The sequence below is a fragment of the Helicoverpa armigera genome, chromosome 8 (genome assembly GCF_030705265.1).
Source record: "Helicoverpa armigera isolate CAAS_96S chromosome 8, ASM3070526v1, whole genome shotgun sequence".
NCBI classification, from domain to species: domain Eukaryota; kingdom Metazoa; phylum Arthropoda; class Insecta; order Lepidoptera; family Noctuidae; genus Helicoverpa; species Helicoverpa armigera.
This window is the reverse complement of record NC_087127.1, coordinates 1,076,403-1,091,924: the sequence shown is the minus strand read 5'-3', so window position 1 is coordinate 1,091,924 and position 15,522 is coordinate 1,076,403. Positions and strand designations below refer to the sequence as shown.

At 38.6% G+C, this 15,522-nt stretch overlaps 3 protein-coding genes across 9 annotated transcripts in view; 2 read left to right on the top strand and 1 right to left on the bottom strand.

The window, feature by feature from the left end:
• The window catches only part of LOC110382547 (6-phosphofructo-2-kinase/fructose-2,6-bisphosphatase), a 43,141-nt gene extending 40,861 nt beyond the window's left edge, over positions 1 to 2,280 (top strand). The window contains exon 9 of the mRNA XM_064035941.1: positions 1,475 to 2,280. Within this exon, the coding sequence (XP_063892011.1) occupies positions 1,475 to 1,567 (93 nt within the window). The 3' untranslated portion in view covers positions 1,568 to 2,280. The remainder of the gene's footprint in view (positions 1 to 1,474) is intronic.
• A 1,682-nt stretch (positions 2,281 to 3,962) lies between these two features.
• On the top strand, positions 3,963 to 11,767 carry LOC110383682 (protein chiffon). 6 transcript variants are annotated; one of them, XM_021344483.3, is made up of 7 exons: positions 3,963 to 4,193; positions 4,280 to 4,365; positions 7,855 to 8,040; positions 8,368 to 8,474; positions 8,558 to 8,698; positions 8,771 to 9,891; positions 9,981 to 11,767. In XM_021344483.3, the coding sequence occupies exons 1-7, from the start codon at positions 4,154 to 4,156 to the stop codon at positions 11,096 to 11,098; spliced, it is 2,799 nt and encodes a 932-aa protein (XP_021200158.3). In that variant the 5' UTR covers positions 3,963 to 4,153; the 3' UTR covers positions 11,099 to 11,767. The 6 variants fall into 6 exon arrangements, with proteins under 6 accessions (XP_021200158.3, XP_049694008.2, XP_049694007.2 ...); XM_021344484.3 differs by lacking the exons at positions 3,963 to 4,193; positions 4,280 to 4,365 and adding an exon at positions 4,421 to 5,111; XM_049838051.2 differs by lacking the exons at positions 7,855 to 8,040; positions 8,368 to 8,474 and having other exon boundaries at positions 3,964 to 4,193.
• Positions 11,768 to 14,047: 2,280 nt separating this feature from the next.
• Positions 14,048 to 15,314, bottom strand: LOC110383684 (acyl carrier protein, mitochondrial). 2 transcript variants are annotated; one of them, XM_021344488.3, is made up of 3 exons: positions 15,078 to 15,314; positions 14,777 to 14,890; positions 14,048 to 14,494 (listed from the first exon to the last, which is right to left on the bottom strand). In XM_021344488.3, the coding sequence occupies exons 1-3, from the start codon at positions 15,243 to 15,245 to the stop codon at positions 14,315 to 14,317; spliced, it is 462 nt and encodes a 153-aa protein (XP_021200163.2). In that variant the 5' UTR covers positions 15,246 to 15,314; the 3' UTR covers positions 14,048 to 14,314. The 2 variants fall into 2 exon arrangements, with proteins under 2 accessions (XP_021200163.2, XP_021200162.2); XM_021344487.3 differs by lacking the exon at positions 14,777 to 14,890 and adding an exon at positions 14,624 to 14,737 and having other exon boundaries at positions 15,078 to 15,313.
• Positions 15,315 to 15,522: the final 208 nt, after the last annotated feature.

The window sequence follows — 15,522 nt, the reverse complement described above, 5'->3', positions numbered from 1 at the left end:
TCAAAAAATAGAAATCACAAACATCCGTCAAAGTTCAAACTAACAAATGAATGTTTGTATTTAGAATAGTATTTTGAATAATAAAGCTTGGATTGGAACCATCGTGTGACTTCCAGGTGACGGTGGTACGGATGTTGTATGTCTTATCTTGTGGAAAACGTATATAAAAAATAAATTGTATTAGAAAGATGATAATTCAGGATTATAAGCAAAGTACGTCATCATGATGATGATGACTGCCCAGTTAGATAATGAACAGGGGCACGATTCTCCTAATTTTACTTAAAAACATTCGATTTACGTTCGACTGCGATCCAATCCCGACTCGATTACGATTGAAACGTAAGTGGCATTCCGCTATTTTTTCTGTGAAATAAACGTTTTTATCCTTTTCTGTCATTCAATAATTAATCATTTTATCTGCAAATGATTAACTATTGCAATATGATTGTAGAGAAAACTACCGAATAAACCAAAATCACCAAAATAGCAGACCAATCGCAAACCAATCAAATGTCAATCGAATACGATTGGTCTTTTATTAGTAGCAGAATGCCCGATATGGTTAAAACTGCTATTACGATCATATTGCGATTCGATTTCTATTAGATTTTGACATTATTAACTTAGGAGAATCGGGCCCCAGGTTTAGAAATAGCGGCCCAGTACCGACAGCATGACGAAATGAACTACGCAGTAACGTTTTACGAAGTTTTACTACGAAAACGTTAGTGTTAACACTTAAATAAACTTTATTAAATGGTAATAGTTTGGATATTAAATTAGTAAAATATTAATTAATGCTATAATATGCAATTAAAAACGAAAATCAAATGTACGCGCCGACTTGAGTGGCAACGCGGAAGGCCATGTACATATGTAGTTATTTTTTGCTTTGATTATAATTTTTTGTCAGTCGCTATTTCTAATCCCATACGTTATCAGCACGCATATTAGTATGTTAAATTAACGGTAAACATGTTAGCCACATGCGCATTCCTTCACGAACCGATGTGAACTGGCTAAATTAGTCGAATAACGGTCACTTGCTCTACTAGTTTTGGCTATGCTTATGCTAATAGCTACCGGACATACAAGTGTAGCTAGATTTATGATGGACACGTGATAGAATAAGATTTTTGGTCATGTTTGACGTTTACCAGGCAAATGAAAAGTATAGAAGTTTATCCTAAAGGGCCTGTCGAATGAGTAGCTAAAAACAACAAAATCGATGATCTTTACATTCTTTACGGCTAGGGACATTATTCAGCGTTTTTTGTGGTTTTAGTTCCCCTTTGTCTGTGTAATTTGAATGAAAATCACCCAATAGAATAGGTCTATCAACAACCCACTCTGTCCATGTGTGTTACTATGTACAGAAACGTCTCATCTATGTATTTCACAGTCTTGTGTATTGCGTGCACGTGGCCCAAATTGTCAATGAACACAAATGCAATAAAGTTTTTCTCCGCAGGTGATACCAGCGCCGCCTATCAAGGCTCCCGTGCCGCCCGTGCTCAACGGGGAAACAAACGGCGAACAAAGCGAAGACAGCCAGTCGCATTAACATTTAAACATATAGGACACCGTAGATAAACAATGTCCATGCTAGTTCAAAACTTTAGATTAAAATGACATTTGGGTATTTTTTTTCTGTGTGAACGAGTATAAAAAAGAAAAAAAAATGCATTGTGGTTGTTCTCTGTGACTGTGTACTATCAGTCAAGTCGACGAATTTGAGACTGATGATAAGTGAGTTTAGATTTTTAAATTGTTAAGTCATGTTACTGTCTTTGTATGAAACGAAATACCTAAAATATGTTCACATACACTTGGCTATTTATCACCGTTCACTCAGAGTCAGCGCGGGGTCACAACGTCCTGAGATTATTTTCTGTTTGACAGAAACCTGACTAATTATTTCCCGACTCTGTAGTTTTATAAAATTAAATGAAATTTTCAGCGCTGCAGCGCTTTTGCTATTCGATTAGCTTTTGTTTGACAAACACGGCCCAGCCGCTGAAGCGCTTTGAAAGCTTACTGGCGTCAAACGCAAGTACAGCACACAAAAGGCGCGAATTCTTGATAATGTGCCCCCACGCTTATATATTTTTTATAGGCTATCTCGTTTTGTCTAGTTAGCTCCTATCATCCTATCCTATTTATAAATAATATTTAACTATACATAAGAATTTTTACAAAGTGGCTATGTATATTAAATGTAATATTGTAAAATTATAATATTAACTTTTATTTAAATATAAGTTTAATCTAAGTGGGTCCTTGAGTTTTATTTACAATCCTGTTAGTGGATGATAATATTCCTGAAAGTAACTATATCATTACACAAGGCCTAAAAGATCTTTGTCAATCATTTAAAGTGCTCCCACACTAGTGTACAGATACAGTCTGGTTCTAGGGCTCATTTGTCTGTATTGATATAATAAAATGGATACATTTTTTGTTTGTTTGTACCTAACTCCGAAACTGGTGAACCGATTTAAAAAAATGTTTCGCTGTTCACGGAAAGCTACATCATTCCCCAGCAATATATCATATATTTTATCCCGGTACGGGAAGAAGTTCCTCCAAGGCGCGTATGAAACCACGGGAAAACAGCTAGTTTTAAATATACACGAGGCTATATCAATGGACGAGGCTGGTATTTTAGCTGAATACCTTGAGAAGAAACACTCAAATAAATAACGTACATAGTTTGATGATATGGATGGCCCATATCATTTAATGGATGCAATCTACACAATCTGGTCTGCAAAATTAATGGTTTTTTTTTAAGAAACAGACAAAACTTCGCAAAAGTTTATTTTTCGTACTGCCACGTCACCTATTGGTAAATAATGACTCATACAGCATGTAGCCAGTTGTAGAATTACGCGTGATTGTACCTAGATGGAGCTGACAGTCTCATTAAAAAGAGCTCGAGCTTCATGGCAGGCACAATTTTATAATAATTTAATTAAACATGCAAAAAATAATTTTAGAGCGAGCTTCATAATCCTGTTTATGCGAGGATATTTATATATTAGACTTTTAGTCTCGTGACCTTATTATTTTGTTTAATGAGCATAGAGTGTTACTTTACACGTAGGGGCTATCTTCAAGCCTCTACCTTAGAATAGCGGTTGGCCAGTTCTGTAGGTTTCGGAGAGTTATCAAGCTTACATATTTTTTTACTTCCACTAGCCTGAAATGAGAATGATAAGGAAATATAAGTAGTAATTCATTTTAAATCATTGTTTTACTTACTATAAAGCTTAAAAAACCTTTTAAGTTGTTTTATTAGGTGGTATTTTAGGTCACTCATTCTATTCGCTTTGTGACTGTAAATCGATATAAAGCTGCGTATTCACTTTGTGTACCAAAATACGCAAATGCAGCTACGTAGGCTCGATTCCAGGTAAACATCCGGGCGACCTACATAGCTTTTACAGTGCTAAATAAACGGGCCGGGCAGGCGTACCTACTGTACCTAGCTAGATAACTATGTAACGCGAAGTCCACGGCTACATACAAACACGTGAGCAATCAATAAAATACTATATACATGGTCATGTACTGCCGATGCCTACCTACACGCGTCCCGGCCGGCGGCTATGGAAACGAATGGAGTTGATATAACATTTGGTGAAGGTTTATTGGATATGGGTTTTAAAATTGAGAGTTATAAGATATTTATTTAATGAAAAGTTTTTAGCAGCACAAATTAAGGAAAGAAGGAATCGCAAACTAATCTGTAATTTTAGAATCTTAGCCAAAATGTAGTTAAAAATAATTTATTTTAATAAATCAACATAGATTTTGTTAGACTAGTTGTGTATAATTAAACGGTTTTATTTAGCTCACCCCGTTTTTTTTTAATCGAATTTAAGCGGAAAAATTCATGATATCGATTGCCTTATCGATTATTCACCATAGATCTATGAAAGTCTTTACTCTATTCGTCACAGCTGTCAATGACATTTCGACGTTCGAAACGTATTTTTACGAAATGTATTTTGCTTAATTTTCTTCGTCAATTCGTAAACTTATGTAATTATTTAATTAAAATACCAAAGTTATGTGCATATAGATAAGTGTGGATTAAATATGTGCTGTTAAAGTTAGTGGATTCAATATACCTTCAATAACAAAAATGGTATCAACTTTGAATTTAGACGAAAAATATAATAGAGGTGTGTGCGTCATATTTTTCAATGTGACCTATTTTGCCCAATAATCTATAAGGTTTTGTTTTCGTAATACTATTCATGTGTTGCAGTGAGGAGGAATTTCTGTTTTTATTTGGATATTCAAGACCATGGTTTGGCTAGATCCATATCTCGCAGGATTCAAGACATGGGTTTGGTAAGTACACAAGGTGTTTACCGCCAAAATTGTTATTCTTCTGAAGTAGCACCAAGAGCTGTATACCTACGTTGCCACATAATTTTTGGTTATGTATAAGTGTAGTGTGACTAAAACAGAGATAACAGTATTTTTTATTTGTATGGGTTAGGTAGGGGATAACTACATTTGGTCATGTTATTAACGTTCTGTTTTACATTTATACGCTGGTCTGAATAATGCATATCTTAACAATGAATGGAAAGTTATCGTACCACTAAGTTTTATCACGCATTTCTTCCAATTCAACATATCAAATACTTAAGTTTCATGTTTTTCTCTATAGCGATTAAAAAATAATAATTTCAATTCTGAAAACATTATAATGAACGATTTCCATGTAAATTGGAACGCAATTTGAGCGAGCCAATGGGCAGCGCGCCCCCTCCCACTTGACAACAGCGCCTCCAGTGTCAAAAACATAAACTAACGTGAAATATCTCCATCTTGTATGACAGATTTGTGTTTGTTGTTACTTTTTCGATTTTATTTATCAATTGTGTATAAATACGTTTAAAAAGTGTATCAAACGTTGCATAATTAGTCAACAATCTTAAAATTCAACGTGTGCTACAGACAATTTGAAAGCATTTACCCACAGAAGGTAAATCTATGAGTGACGAACATAGTGGTCGTCTGAGTGACTAGTATATAGTTACTTATTTTTGTGATAAGCGGAGCGCGGGGGCCTCACGGACGGCTTTTATGTAAGTATATACAGTGTACATTATCCACACGTGCGTACCGACACAACGATCGTGTCAGGATTGTTTAGAAAACAGTTTAAAAACAGTTGGAGTGGCTAGTGGGTAGCATAGCTTGCGTTCAATTTTAGGTCATCTTTTGTACGGTCGCGTTAGAGCCGCCGCCGCCGCACCGCGAAATGCAGCGGGCCGAGGCCGCGCGGCGCGCTCTCTCGCGCTGCGTTGCACTACATCCATTTTAAAAGCCGTTTGAAATGTCGTTTCCTTCGGGTTACGCGTGTGTCCGCTTAATTTTTGACAGTTGATATTGCTTTCACGCGCCCAAGGGGTTGTGAGTCTTAAGTAGAATGTCTTAAGGGTGAGATTTGTGTGTGGTAGAGTAGTGTGTTATTTTTTTGCGCGGGACGGTTGGCGCGAGTCGTGGAGGGCGCGATGGCGCGGCCCGCCGGCGTCGCCTCGCTGTGTCGACCGTATTTCAAGGAAAACTCGGCGATGTGTGTTCCGGCGCGTCGATACTCGCGGCGCTGATGCCCGCCCCGTTACATTGTGCCGTCGCATGCATCGCTCAATAACATATTCCGAGAATGCCCTCTGACCAAACGCCGTGGTTCGCGTCGAGTACCGAGCACTTGCGACACATACACTACGCGTATTAGGTCAGCTTGGTGCAATGCTGACTTTCACATAATGTCAATGCACACTGCTTTACCTAAACAATAACATTAGCTGACACTAAATTCCTATAAGAGTTGCCACCATTTTTTCCCATTATGTTCTTAATCATTTTAGTGCTGGCAACATTAATTAATTACAGTAGTCATAATCATTGTTGTAGAGAATTTTTATCAATATGTGCTGCATACCTAAGAATAGTTTTATGTATATTCAAGTGGCTTGTTATATAAATATTTGTGATAAACTGGTACAAATTATGATTGCTCTGTTGTACACAGATGATCAGACTGACACATGCTAAACTGTGCATTATGCGCTGACAGACAACCTTTGTACTAAACTTAAGAATATGTTAACTTGTTAATTGCAAGGTTGGCAAGAAAACACAATTACTATGACATGCAGTTTTCTTTAAATGCACTTAAACAGCAAATAAATTGAGGGCAACTTGTTGCACATGTTCACTTGAAAACATTGCCTAAGTTGTAAAAATGCATTATTATCAGCAATTTTAAAAGTAACACCAAACTTTTGTTGATGGAATAGGTTTTATTAAATATTCAAATAAGATGGTAATATGTAAAAATATTATACAGTGTTTATCCAGCACATTATATTATTTTTTATGATCACTTCATTATAAAATCAATATTTTGTGAGTACTGTTAAAAAAACTACATGTATTATGTATGGTTACAGATATACATGCCACTCGGACAATTATTTAAAACCATGACAAAAAATATTATAAATAGATCTACCATAGACTGCCAAAAGTTGGTATTATTATCATTTACACTTCTATTTTTATTACTTTTGATTTGCATTTCATACCCGAATATTATTTTTTTCTTAAGAAATATAAATAACAGTAGAGAGTTTTCATAGAATAAATTGATAAATCAAAACTTGGATCTGGAAATAAATAAATAATAGCACCCGTCAGTAATTCACATTAGTAATGGGTTTGTAGTTCTAACATATTATTAATTATCAACAAATTAAATTGGCTCATTTTAGATTGAAGTAAGAAAGTAAACATTCAACCTGTTGCTTAGCAACCATGAAAATTATAATTAGGATCTCAATTAAAATAATAACCTTTATCAACAGCGAATGTGTTTGTCGAAGCAATTTTTCCTCATCATATAGATCTACTAACATTTAAATATGGACCTAAATAATTTTGCTAAATGGTGTTGAACTTTCTTTTTTTTAATATTTTTAGCATACTGAGTATTTTAATATGTATGTCGTATTAATCAGTCCCCTTTATTTGTCCTAATTATTTGCCTCCCATAATATAATTGACACCCCATACAAATACAAAACTGTGTGCCTATTATATTTTATTTATATTTATGTGCTTCAAATTTAGTCACAACTAATATTCCTTTTTCTCTTGCTTTACTTTTCTACTCTTACAGTATTTAAATAAAAATAAAAAAAAACACAAAGTCAAAATTAAAAAATCTTCACAATACATAAGTTATTTTTTTGTAAAAGTCTGAAGTTGTCTCTGAAACTTGTAACATGTAATAATCTACTGTAACGCGATCACAGGCTTTGTATGGCGGGCGTCCAATTAGCGAGTGACGACGGACATACGCTATCACTATGCCTCCACTTACATTATCTAATATTTTTACCTAACTGTACTAAACCGCTATGGTCGTATATATGTATGTAGAATATTTATTTATATTTACAATATATTGTTATCATAAAGATTGGTGATTGGTTATAAATAATGTGGCTATGGATAGTGATCTTTGTTCCTGCTTGAGCGTTTCCATGACCATATTTTTTAAATTCATCTTGCATTCACCGCTCGGAGCAGTCATTTTGCCAACTATTAACTACTAAATCTAATAATTTATTTCTGTTTAGGCTTTAACTTTTACCTAGATAGGCCCGTGCTTACCTTTAGGAGAAATACTGAAACAAACTCAAGGGTCAAAGTCTCTTAAAAACAAAAGTCAGTCACACTAGGCTAGTGTGTAAGAGCAGTCTTATATATTCGTTGCTAGTAGTGGAAGGGTGTTGATAAAGCTGCGATGTTTGGTTGCAGCAACAAGAGGTATTCCTAACATCCCGCGTGACGCACGTGGTGCGCTCGCGCGGCGCGGGCGGCTCGTGCGCGGCGCGATGGCCGCGGCGTGACGGGCGCCGCGCCGATGCCATGCTGCAGCGCGTGCGGCCGGACCCGCCACTGCTCCAGCCCAACACCAACTATATACAACTCACTGTGCAGAAGGTACATTACCGACCCCCCTAAATTAGGAAAACGGATGTCATAGTTAATAGATTCAATGTGCCTCTCTGCTCCCAAATACCTATCAAAAAAATGCTCTAAAAGTTTTAATGATGTAGTAGTATCAGGTTATTGTTGTTCAATATTCGCACAGTTAGATTACGTAGGCCTTCTTAGAGCTTGTACCCAGTTAATATCTATCCTATGCATGCAACTTTCTGTCTAACTCAAAACTAACATTTTCCTATTCCTTCTAACGTTTCTATTTATTTATACCTTGATGCAGCTTTATTATTATATATCTTTACAAAATATTTATTAATCTTTCAGGCTATAAGTCTATTGGATAAACTGTATGATACATTCTTCACGGCGTCGCGTAAAGCGCATGTCACGCTCTTCACTAAACATTTTATCAAGATTGAATTTTTGGACAAGTATGAAATAACATTTTTAAGAAATAGTATGTGTTTTTGACTCCCCAACAACGAAAATACTAAACTTGAATGTACATTTGCAGGTTGTGCAGACCTATTTACAAGGAATTCGATGAATGGCCAGAAATATCGTTAGAGCCAGATCCGCCCAAAGAAAAGAAGAAGGAAACGCCAGAAAAGATTACTACCACTAATCAGAACGTCAAAGATATAGCAATACAGAAGTACGTACACATTGTGGTAAAAATAAAGTTGTAATATTAAATGTTTTTCTGACAGTGTAACTTTTATTACAGAATGACGCGAAAGAGTCGTCCGCGCATCAAGGAGCGCGAGGAGAAGGAGGCGAAGGGCGGCTACTGCGAGATGTGCAACACGGACTACGAGGACGCGGCGCTGCACCGCCGCTCGCCGCACCACCTCGCCTTCGTGCGCGACCACACCAACTTCCTCGCGCTCGACTCGCTCATCGGCTCCGGCGCCGACGTCTCCTCCTTCCTCGACAAGGCCACGCCCCTCAACGGCGAGCGCCGCTCGCTCCGCAAGATATGCAACGGCGACGTCGAGACACCCAAGAGCAAACGCTCCAAGCGCTCCCAGTCGCCAGACTCTACAGTCAACGGCAACCTCAGCCCGCGGCGAAACGGACACGTCGACGAAGAGAGGAAACATAACACCCGCTGCAGCAAACGGCAAAGCGAAGCTCTCGCGGAAGACCGACAGTACTACAAAGTGGTCGGTGTCAGCACTAAGTTAAGATCCAGCGGCGGGTTTTCGACCAAAAGGAAAGATTCGCCGCCCACTTGTAACGGCACCAAACCTCTTGTCGTCAAGTTCAGGAAGGTGCGGCGGTCGGAGCTGTCGGTGCTGAGCGACGAGGCGGAACAGTTCATGTTCCCCAAGCGCGCTAGCTCGACTAGCTCTACGTCCTCTGACGATGATGACAAAGAGTTGAGTTCGCGGCGCCGCAGCCCCGCGCCTCCGCCCCCGCCGCCCGCCAGCGAAAGACGGCGCCAGGCAAGACCCGTCGCACTTAAAGAAGAATCCTCAGAAGAAGACAGTTGGCCAGAAGACAAAAGGAGACGGAAAAAACGGGCCCCACCAGTCGTGAAACGGGGACGCAGAGTACCATGTAGAACACAAAATTCAGAACCACCACCTGACCCGAAACCAGAGGTTGTGGAGCAAATAGTACCTGCAGAACCGCCTGCGCCGCCCGAACCTGAAGTCAGTCCGTTGAGAGAAGAGCCCGTTGAGAGATGTATGAAGTGGGAGGATGGCAAGCTGAAGTATACTCCAGCTGTAGAACAATTGGAGTTTGCCTTTGAATGTGTGCCACACAGTGAACCATGGTTTGAGACATTCAAAAGGCAAGATGAGGACAAGGTGCTAGCTAAAAATATACCGCAATATTTTGGTAAGTTGTCTGCGTAATATAACATATTTTTTTTTCAGACTAAAGTAACATGTGAATTAAGTCTAATCTTTATTGTATTTTTGTTACAGCACTTTATTCAAAATCGCCAAAGTTACCGTATGAAATCGGTCAGTTACCACCCTTAAAGCCAAATTGCTGTCCACTTAGTGACTTAGTTAAACGAGAAGAAAAGCCGGGACCTTCGCGGTCTTACGGGACGCGGGGAATGAAGAAACAGAAAATCAGAAAGCGCACAGCCGCTCTACTGGCGCTGGAGGGACATCCAAGAAAGTCGCCTCGGGAGCACGCGTCCACACTGGCTATCCTCGGGTCGGCTGGCCTGGTGCATCGGCGGAAACACGCAGATGACACCAAGTCCACTGCGTCAGAAGACACCATCAGCGACACACACAGTAACGTCAAAGTCGATCCTGTGATATCTGAGACTCAGGAAGCATCGGAAAGACTACAACAATTTCTATCCGAAGTGTTCGAGGACGCAGCAGATTACGACGTATCTGATGAAGTTATGGACGGCGACGCAGCCGTCACTACGTCCACTAACATGCCTGACGTGTCGAGCCTAGTGTCCGAGTGCGAAAACTGCGATCTCATCAGGAACGAGATCAAGGAGGCGGCAGACAAGCCGAGAGGGCGACGCGGTAAATTCAAAAAGAAGAATCGGACAGGTTGGCCAAATAAAAAGAAGCAAACTAAAAAGGACTCGAGGACAAACAGCGTCGAGTCGGAGAACAAAGTGGAGAGCAGTCTAGACCGGTCATCAGCGGAGCCGCCCGACGACGACACCACGCAAGACACCATCAGTGAGGAGGACACTAATTTATCAGAGACTGAAAAGGAAGAGAAGACTATCATCGAGAAATCCAAATCAGATGGTGACTCTCAAGACAAGACTCTAACAGAGGACACGCTAGACGACAAGTGCAAGCCGATGGACATATCAACCGATAGCACAGATAAGACCTTACAAAATTTAAAGTTATTGGCAGAAAAGGCGAAGGCTGAGGAGAAAGAGGAACGAAAATTGCGTTCAGAGACTGAGGATAAGGATAATAAGAAGAAGAAGCGCACGTTGCACGCGCTGGGCGACTGGCTGCAGCCCGTGGTGCGCGTGGCGCGGGTGGACCCCAGCGCCGCGCGCCGCCTGCGCTCCGCCGCCCGCGCGCGCACCAACCGCTTCAGGTAGCGCCCGCGCCGACGCCACGCCAGTGTACTACCCTAACCGACGAACAATCCGGAGTTGTGCCCGCGCTGCCCGCCGGTAGACGCACTAGACTCGCCGATGTCGGGATTATTTTTTATTGTTATTTATTTTGTAAATAGCTGTTGTTGTTTGTGTCTGCGTGAACTTCGCCGTTCGAGGCGATCGAAACTGGGAGTATCAGTATTTAAATTGTTTTTGTTAATAAAAGAATAATATATCTTGAGGCTGCGAACTTCAGATGATAGTGTACATAGCAGTGAATATATGAGAACTGTGGACTCATGCATGTGTGTGTGTAAGAAGTGCGGTGCGTAGATGTCGCGAGCTTACTCTGTATATAAATGTTATTAATGTATGCTTAGAAAGTATCTTTCTTTTCCGAAGATAAATGGAGATGCAGGAATAATATTGTAATTTCAATTGATAACCTACACACTAAATGTTAATAGTAACCAAAATAATCATTGCTGTTAATAGAAATCATAGATATTTAATGCATGTGTTTTTAAATCTCAATGTTGTCTCTACCATTACCAACTAGTCAAACCTGATAATACTTTTACTGAACTACATTTCGTATTTCTGGTCCCATCTCCTTTATCTATGTGAAACTTCATCAAAATAAAGTTGTATAAATACTATGATTCTCAATTTTATTTCGTTTCATTTACACCCAATAATTACATATTTGCCAAACGTAGATTTTGGCGATATTTTTGCAGCGTAATAAGATATTGTATTGCTATTTGGCTAAAACGTTATTTAAACTCTGTTGAAAAAAACTATCAACGCTGCACAAAGTAGGTAGGTACGCGTGCCGCCTCTGCGTAAATCAAGCGTCGTAAGGTCGATGACCTTAGCGATAGGAAGAGCAGTGTTTGTTCAATGATCAAGGTAGACACGCTTGTTACTTTGCATTTGTGCCATAGAAAGCTACATCCGAGAAAATATCCAATAAGTAGCTATGGATTATGCAATACATTTTATTAAAGTTGACACAGAAAATCCTTTTTCCCGTATTGTTGGCTAGTATTTACACAAATGCATAAGAGTAGGAATGTCAACAGTTATGAGAAGTTGTGAAAGAAAGCTAAGCCCAAGATTAAGGATCTACTGTAAACGAATCGCGCAAGATAGACATGGGACAAACGTATCATTGAAAAGAAAAGATTGATATGTATCTTTTGATCACTGGGATATGTATCACTCTTTTGTATCTCTATATCCTTTCGTATCTGCGAGTGATATTGTACTGTTGCTCAGAGTGACTCGCTTCTTTCAATTCAATCCAATGTATCACTAAATCAGTACGAACTAAGAGTGATAGATTCGTTTAGGATAGATAGATTCGTATATCAGTTTATAATATTTTTAAGTTTATTTTTTTTATTTTTAAGTTTTTATTTTTCATTTTAAATTTAAGTTTACGATTTATGTAATTGGCTGTTAAAGCCGTGTAAATCGAATAAATAAATAAAAATAATGGTCAAACACTTATACTCGGTATCGAGAAAGTGAGACAGAACATTCTAAGTAGGGAAGTGCGAAAGAGATGTCTGGACTTTCCGATGAGAAACCGTGACACGAGCCGCTCAACGCTGTGTGTGCGAGTGCAACACAGATACAAACGGACGACGATTGAATGAGTTGTTAAAGATAGGTACACTGATACATTCGGATTTGAACTGATACAAAGAGTGAGTGATCAGAACGGAAAGATACATATCTTTTTTATCTATCACTCCTGAGTTACCCACCTCTAGCGCAAGATAACCACAACAATGTATTATTGGGACTTTTTGTCACATTTAAAACAGCGCCATCTAGTTGTTTTGATAAGAACTGGTATTAAGTTTATCGAGGTATTGTACTATCGACCGTCCCATTATCATGTTATAATAGTGCGTACCCAGAGGTCATGTGGCAATACTACTTATTCGGTAGAAGCTGTCCACAACGGTTTGATGCATTGAGAAAAAAACTTTACTATACAGTGATGTACTCCTGGCTGATTATCGATCACGGCGGCAGTTCTTACATAGGGAGTTTAGTCAACTGCGCAAAACTATAGTGTACTACAAGCATTTGCACAGACACGACACAGGGGCCCGATTCTCCTAATTTTACTTAAGCGACCTTCGATTGACGTTCGACTCGATTCGACTGAAATCCAATCCCGACTCGATTACGATTGAAGCGTATGTGGCATTCTGCTATTTTTTCTTTGAAATAAACGTTTTTATCCTTTTCTGTCATTCAATAATGAATCATTTTGTCTGCAAATGATTTACGATTGCAAAATGATTGTACAGCAAACTACCGTATAGACCAAAATCACCAAAATAGCAGACCAATCGCACACCAATCAAATGTCAATCGAATACGATTGGTCTTTTATTAGTAGCAGAATGCCCGATATGGTTAAAACTGCTATTACGATCATATTGCGATTCGATTTCTATTCGATTTTGACATTATTAACTTAGGAGAATCGGGGCCCAGGTTCGCTCGTTATTCCTTCACTCTCAACCATACAATAAGGATTTTATGATAACATAGGTACTCCCAAAATTACTTAGTAATTCTTGCTTGGTTTGGCAGGCTTTACCATTTTAGTTAGAGGATTGTCAGCCAAATGTACTGGTTGTATGGCGAAAGTATTCTAGAGTTGATGGGCAAGATAGCCTAAATGAGGAAAGCAAATATTGGAGAATTGAAAAAAAAAACTGCTTTATAATCATATCACCACATGTTATTTCACAACTGATGATAGGTATCACAATAAAAACAATTACTAACTAAGGCTTGATACGAAAATGCAGTGTTACATCAGTTGCTTTTCATGAAGTTTCTAACAGCCAAAAAATACATTGCAATCTAACTGATCAATTTGTTCAGGTATTGATAAATGACCAAATGAAAAACAAATGATCTACTCTAACAGGCATATAATCAATAAAAACAGAATTTACACTTTATACATCTTTAGAGATGGATGTTGGATCAGCAGAGTTCACATTGTTCATTCTTAATTGAATAACAAGGATAATAAATTGAACTAAAATCTAAATTCAATGTCCTGAGACCTTAGGCCAGTTGTATTGTAAAAGCAATGCACTTTGGTTAAACTTTCAACAGTATTATTGTACAACTGGCCTGAAATAGCAGAGACAAAGCTACTTGTTGTAATTGTGTAATTTATGCATAAACATCCTCTTTGTCAGCAATGTATTGGATAATATCTTTAGGTCTAACCAGCCTCTCTGCATCACCGTCTGGAATTTCAAAACCGAACTCATCTTCCATCGCCATAATGACCTCTACATGGTCCAGGGAGTCCAGACCGAGGTCATTTAGAAAGTGGCTGTCTACATTCAACTGAAAAAGAAAAACATTGGTTAAACACTGTTTTAGTTCAATATTCAAATAAGTCAGTAAGCAGACAGCAGTCTTAAGTTGGCGAAAATTGTATTTTTATTAGAACAAAATAACTTTAGTAAAGGCTACCTTTTCAGGGTCAATTTTGTCATAAAGTTGAAGAACAAGTAGCACTCTACTTTTAATAAGGTCTAATGAGAGTGGGGGCCCGCCGCTGTAGTTGCGGACACTGATTTTCTGGGCCTGAAACAGAATATTGAAAAATAAATTTTATGTATGTACCTTAACACAACTGAGTTTGTCGTATGCCTTGCAAACTTTCATCACTCGTTCCTCTATTTCCACTGGCGAGGGCTTGGGGTGCCCGCCTGACGAATAATGTTGTGTTCGCTGTACCTAAACAATTTGGGTAACACTGTACACATTTGTTATGCAATAAGATTGAGGTTATATTTTAACTAAAGCTATAATATAACAAGTCCATCTTGCAGATAGAGCTAGTACTTAATCAAGCACCAATTCAATCTAGGAAAAACACTATGTGCGCAAAATATCACGTTGTAAAGACTGATTAGGCCCTTACCCCATTTTGACCGTTCAGGGAGATGCATGTCTTAATGGCAGCATTGACTGTACTATATTTTTGCTGCAGGGCCACAGTTGAAAGCCGGCATACTACCGGCGTCCTATAGGAAGTGGATTTTCGTAATAATCCACTTAGAGCACTGCGAGCAATATTTGCAGCAGCCATTTTCCAGACTTCGAAAATGATTTGATATTCATAGACAAGACAAAAGACGAGACGAGACTGAAGAAAAATTGCACAGATCAATAATTCGATGTCAAAAGTAGTTTGACTTTTAAGAAGGGTTTGACTATGGCAAAAAAAAATAATTTTGTATGTACATATTTATAATTTATTTATTTGCTATCATAATGTTCACATTTTTTAATATTCAGTAAAATCATTAAACAATTTTATAAATAAAACGTTCTACGATATCGGGCACAGGCACAGGGTCCAAGCT

Bases quoted from the DNA above. Each gene is read 5' to 3' on its own strand.
- LOC110383684 (XM_021344488.3), bottom strand. From the start codon at position 15,245: ATGGCTGCTGCAAATATTGCTCGCAGTGCTCTAAGTGGATTATTACGA. The intron at 14,891-15,077 runs GTAAGGGCCTAA...CAAATTGTTTAG, and splicing joins CCCTGAACGGTCAAAATGGG to GTACAGCGAACACAACATTA. The intron at 14,495-14,776 runs GTACATACATAA...TTTCTTTTTCAG, and splicing joins ACAAACTCAGTTGTGTTAAG to TTGAATGTAGACAGCCACTT.
- LOC110383682 (XM_021344483.3), top strand. From the start codon at position 4,154: ATGGTATCAACTTTGAATTTAGACGAAAAATATAATAGAG. The intron at 4,194-4,279 runs GTGTGTGCGTCA...CATGTGTTGCAG, and splicing joins AGACGAAAAATATAATAGAG to TGAGGAGGAATTTCTGTTTT. The intron at 4,366-7,854 runs GTAAGTACACAA...GTTTGGTTGCAG, and splicing joins GGATTCAAGACATGGGTTTG to CAACAAGAGGTATTCCTAAC.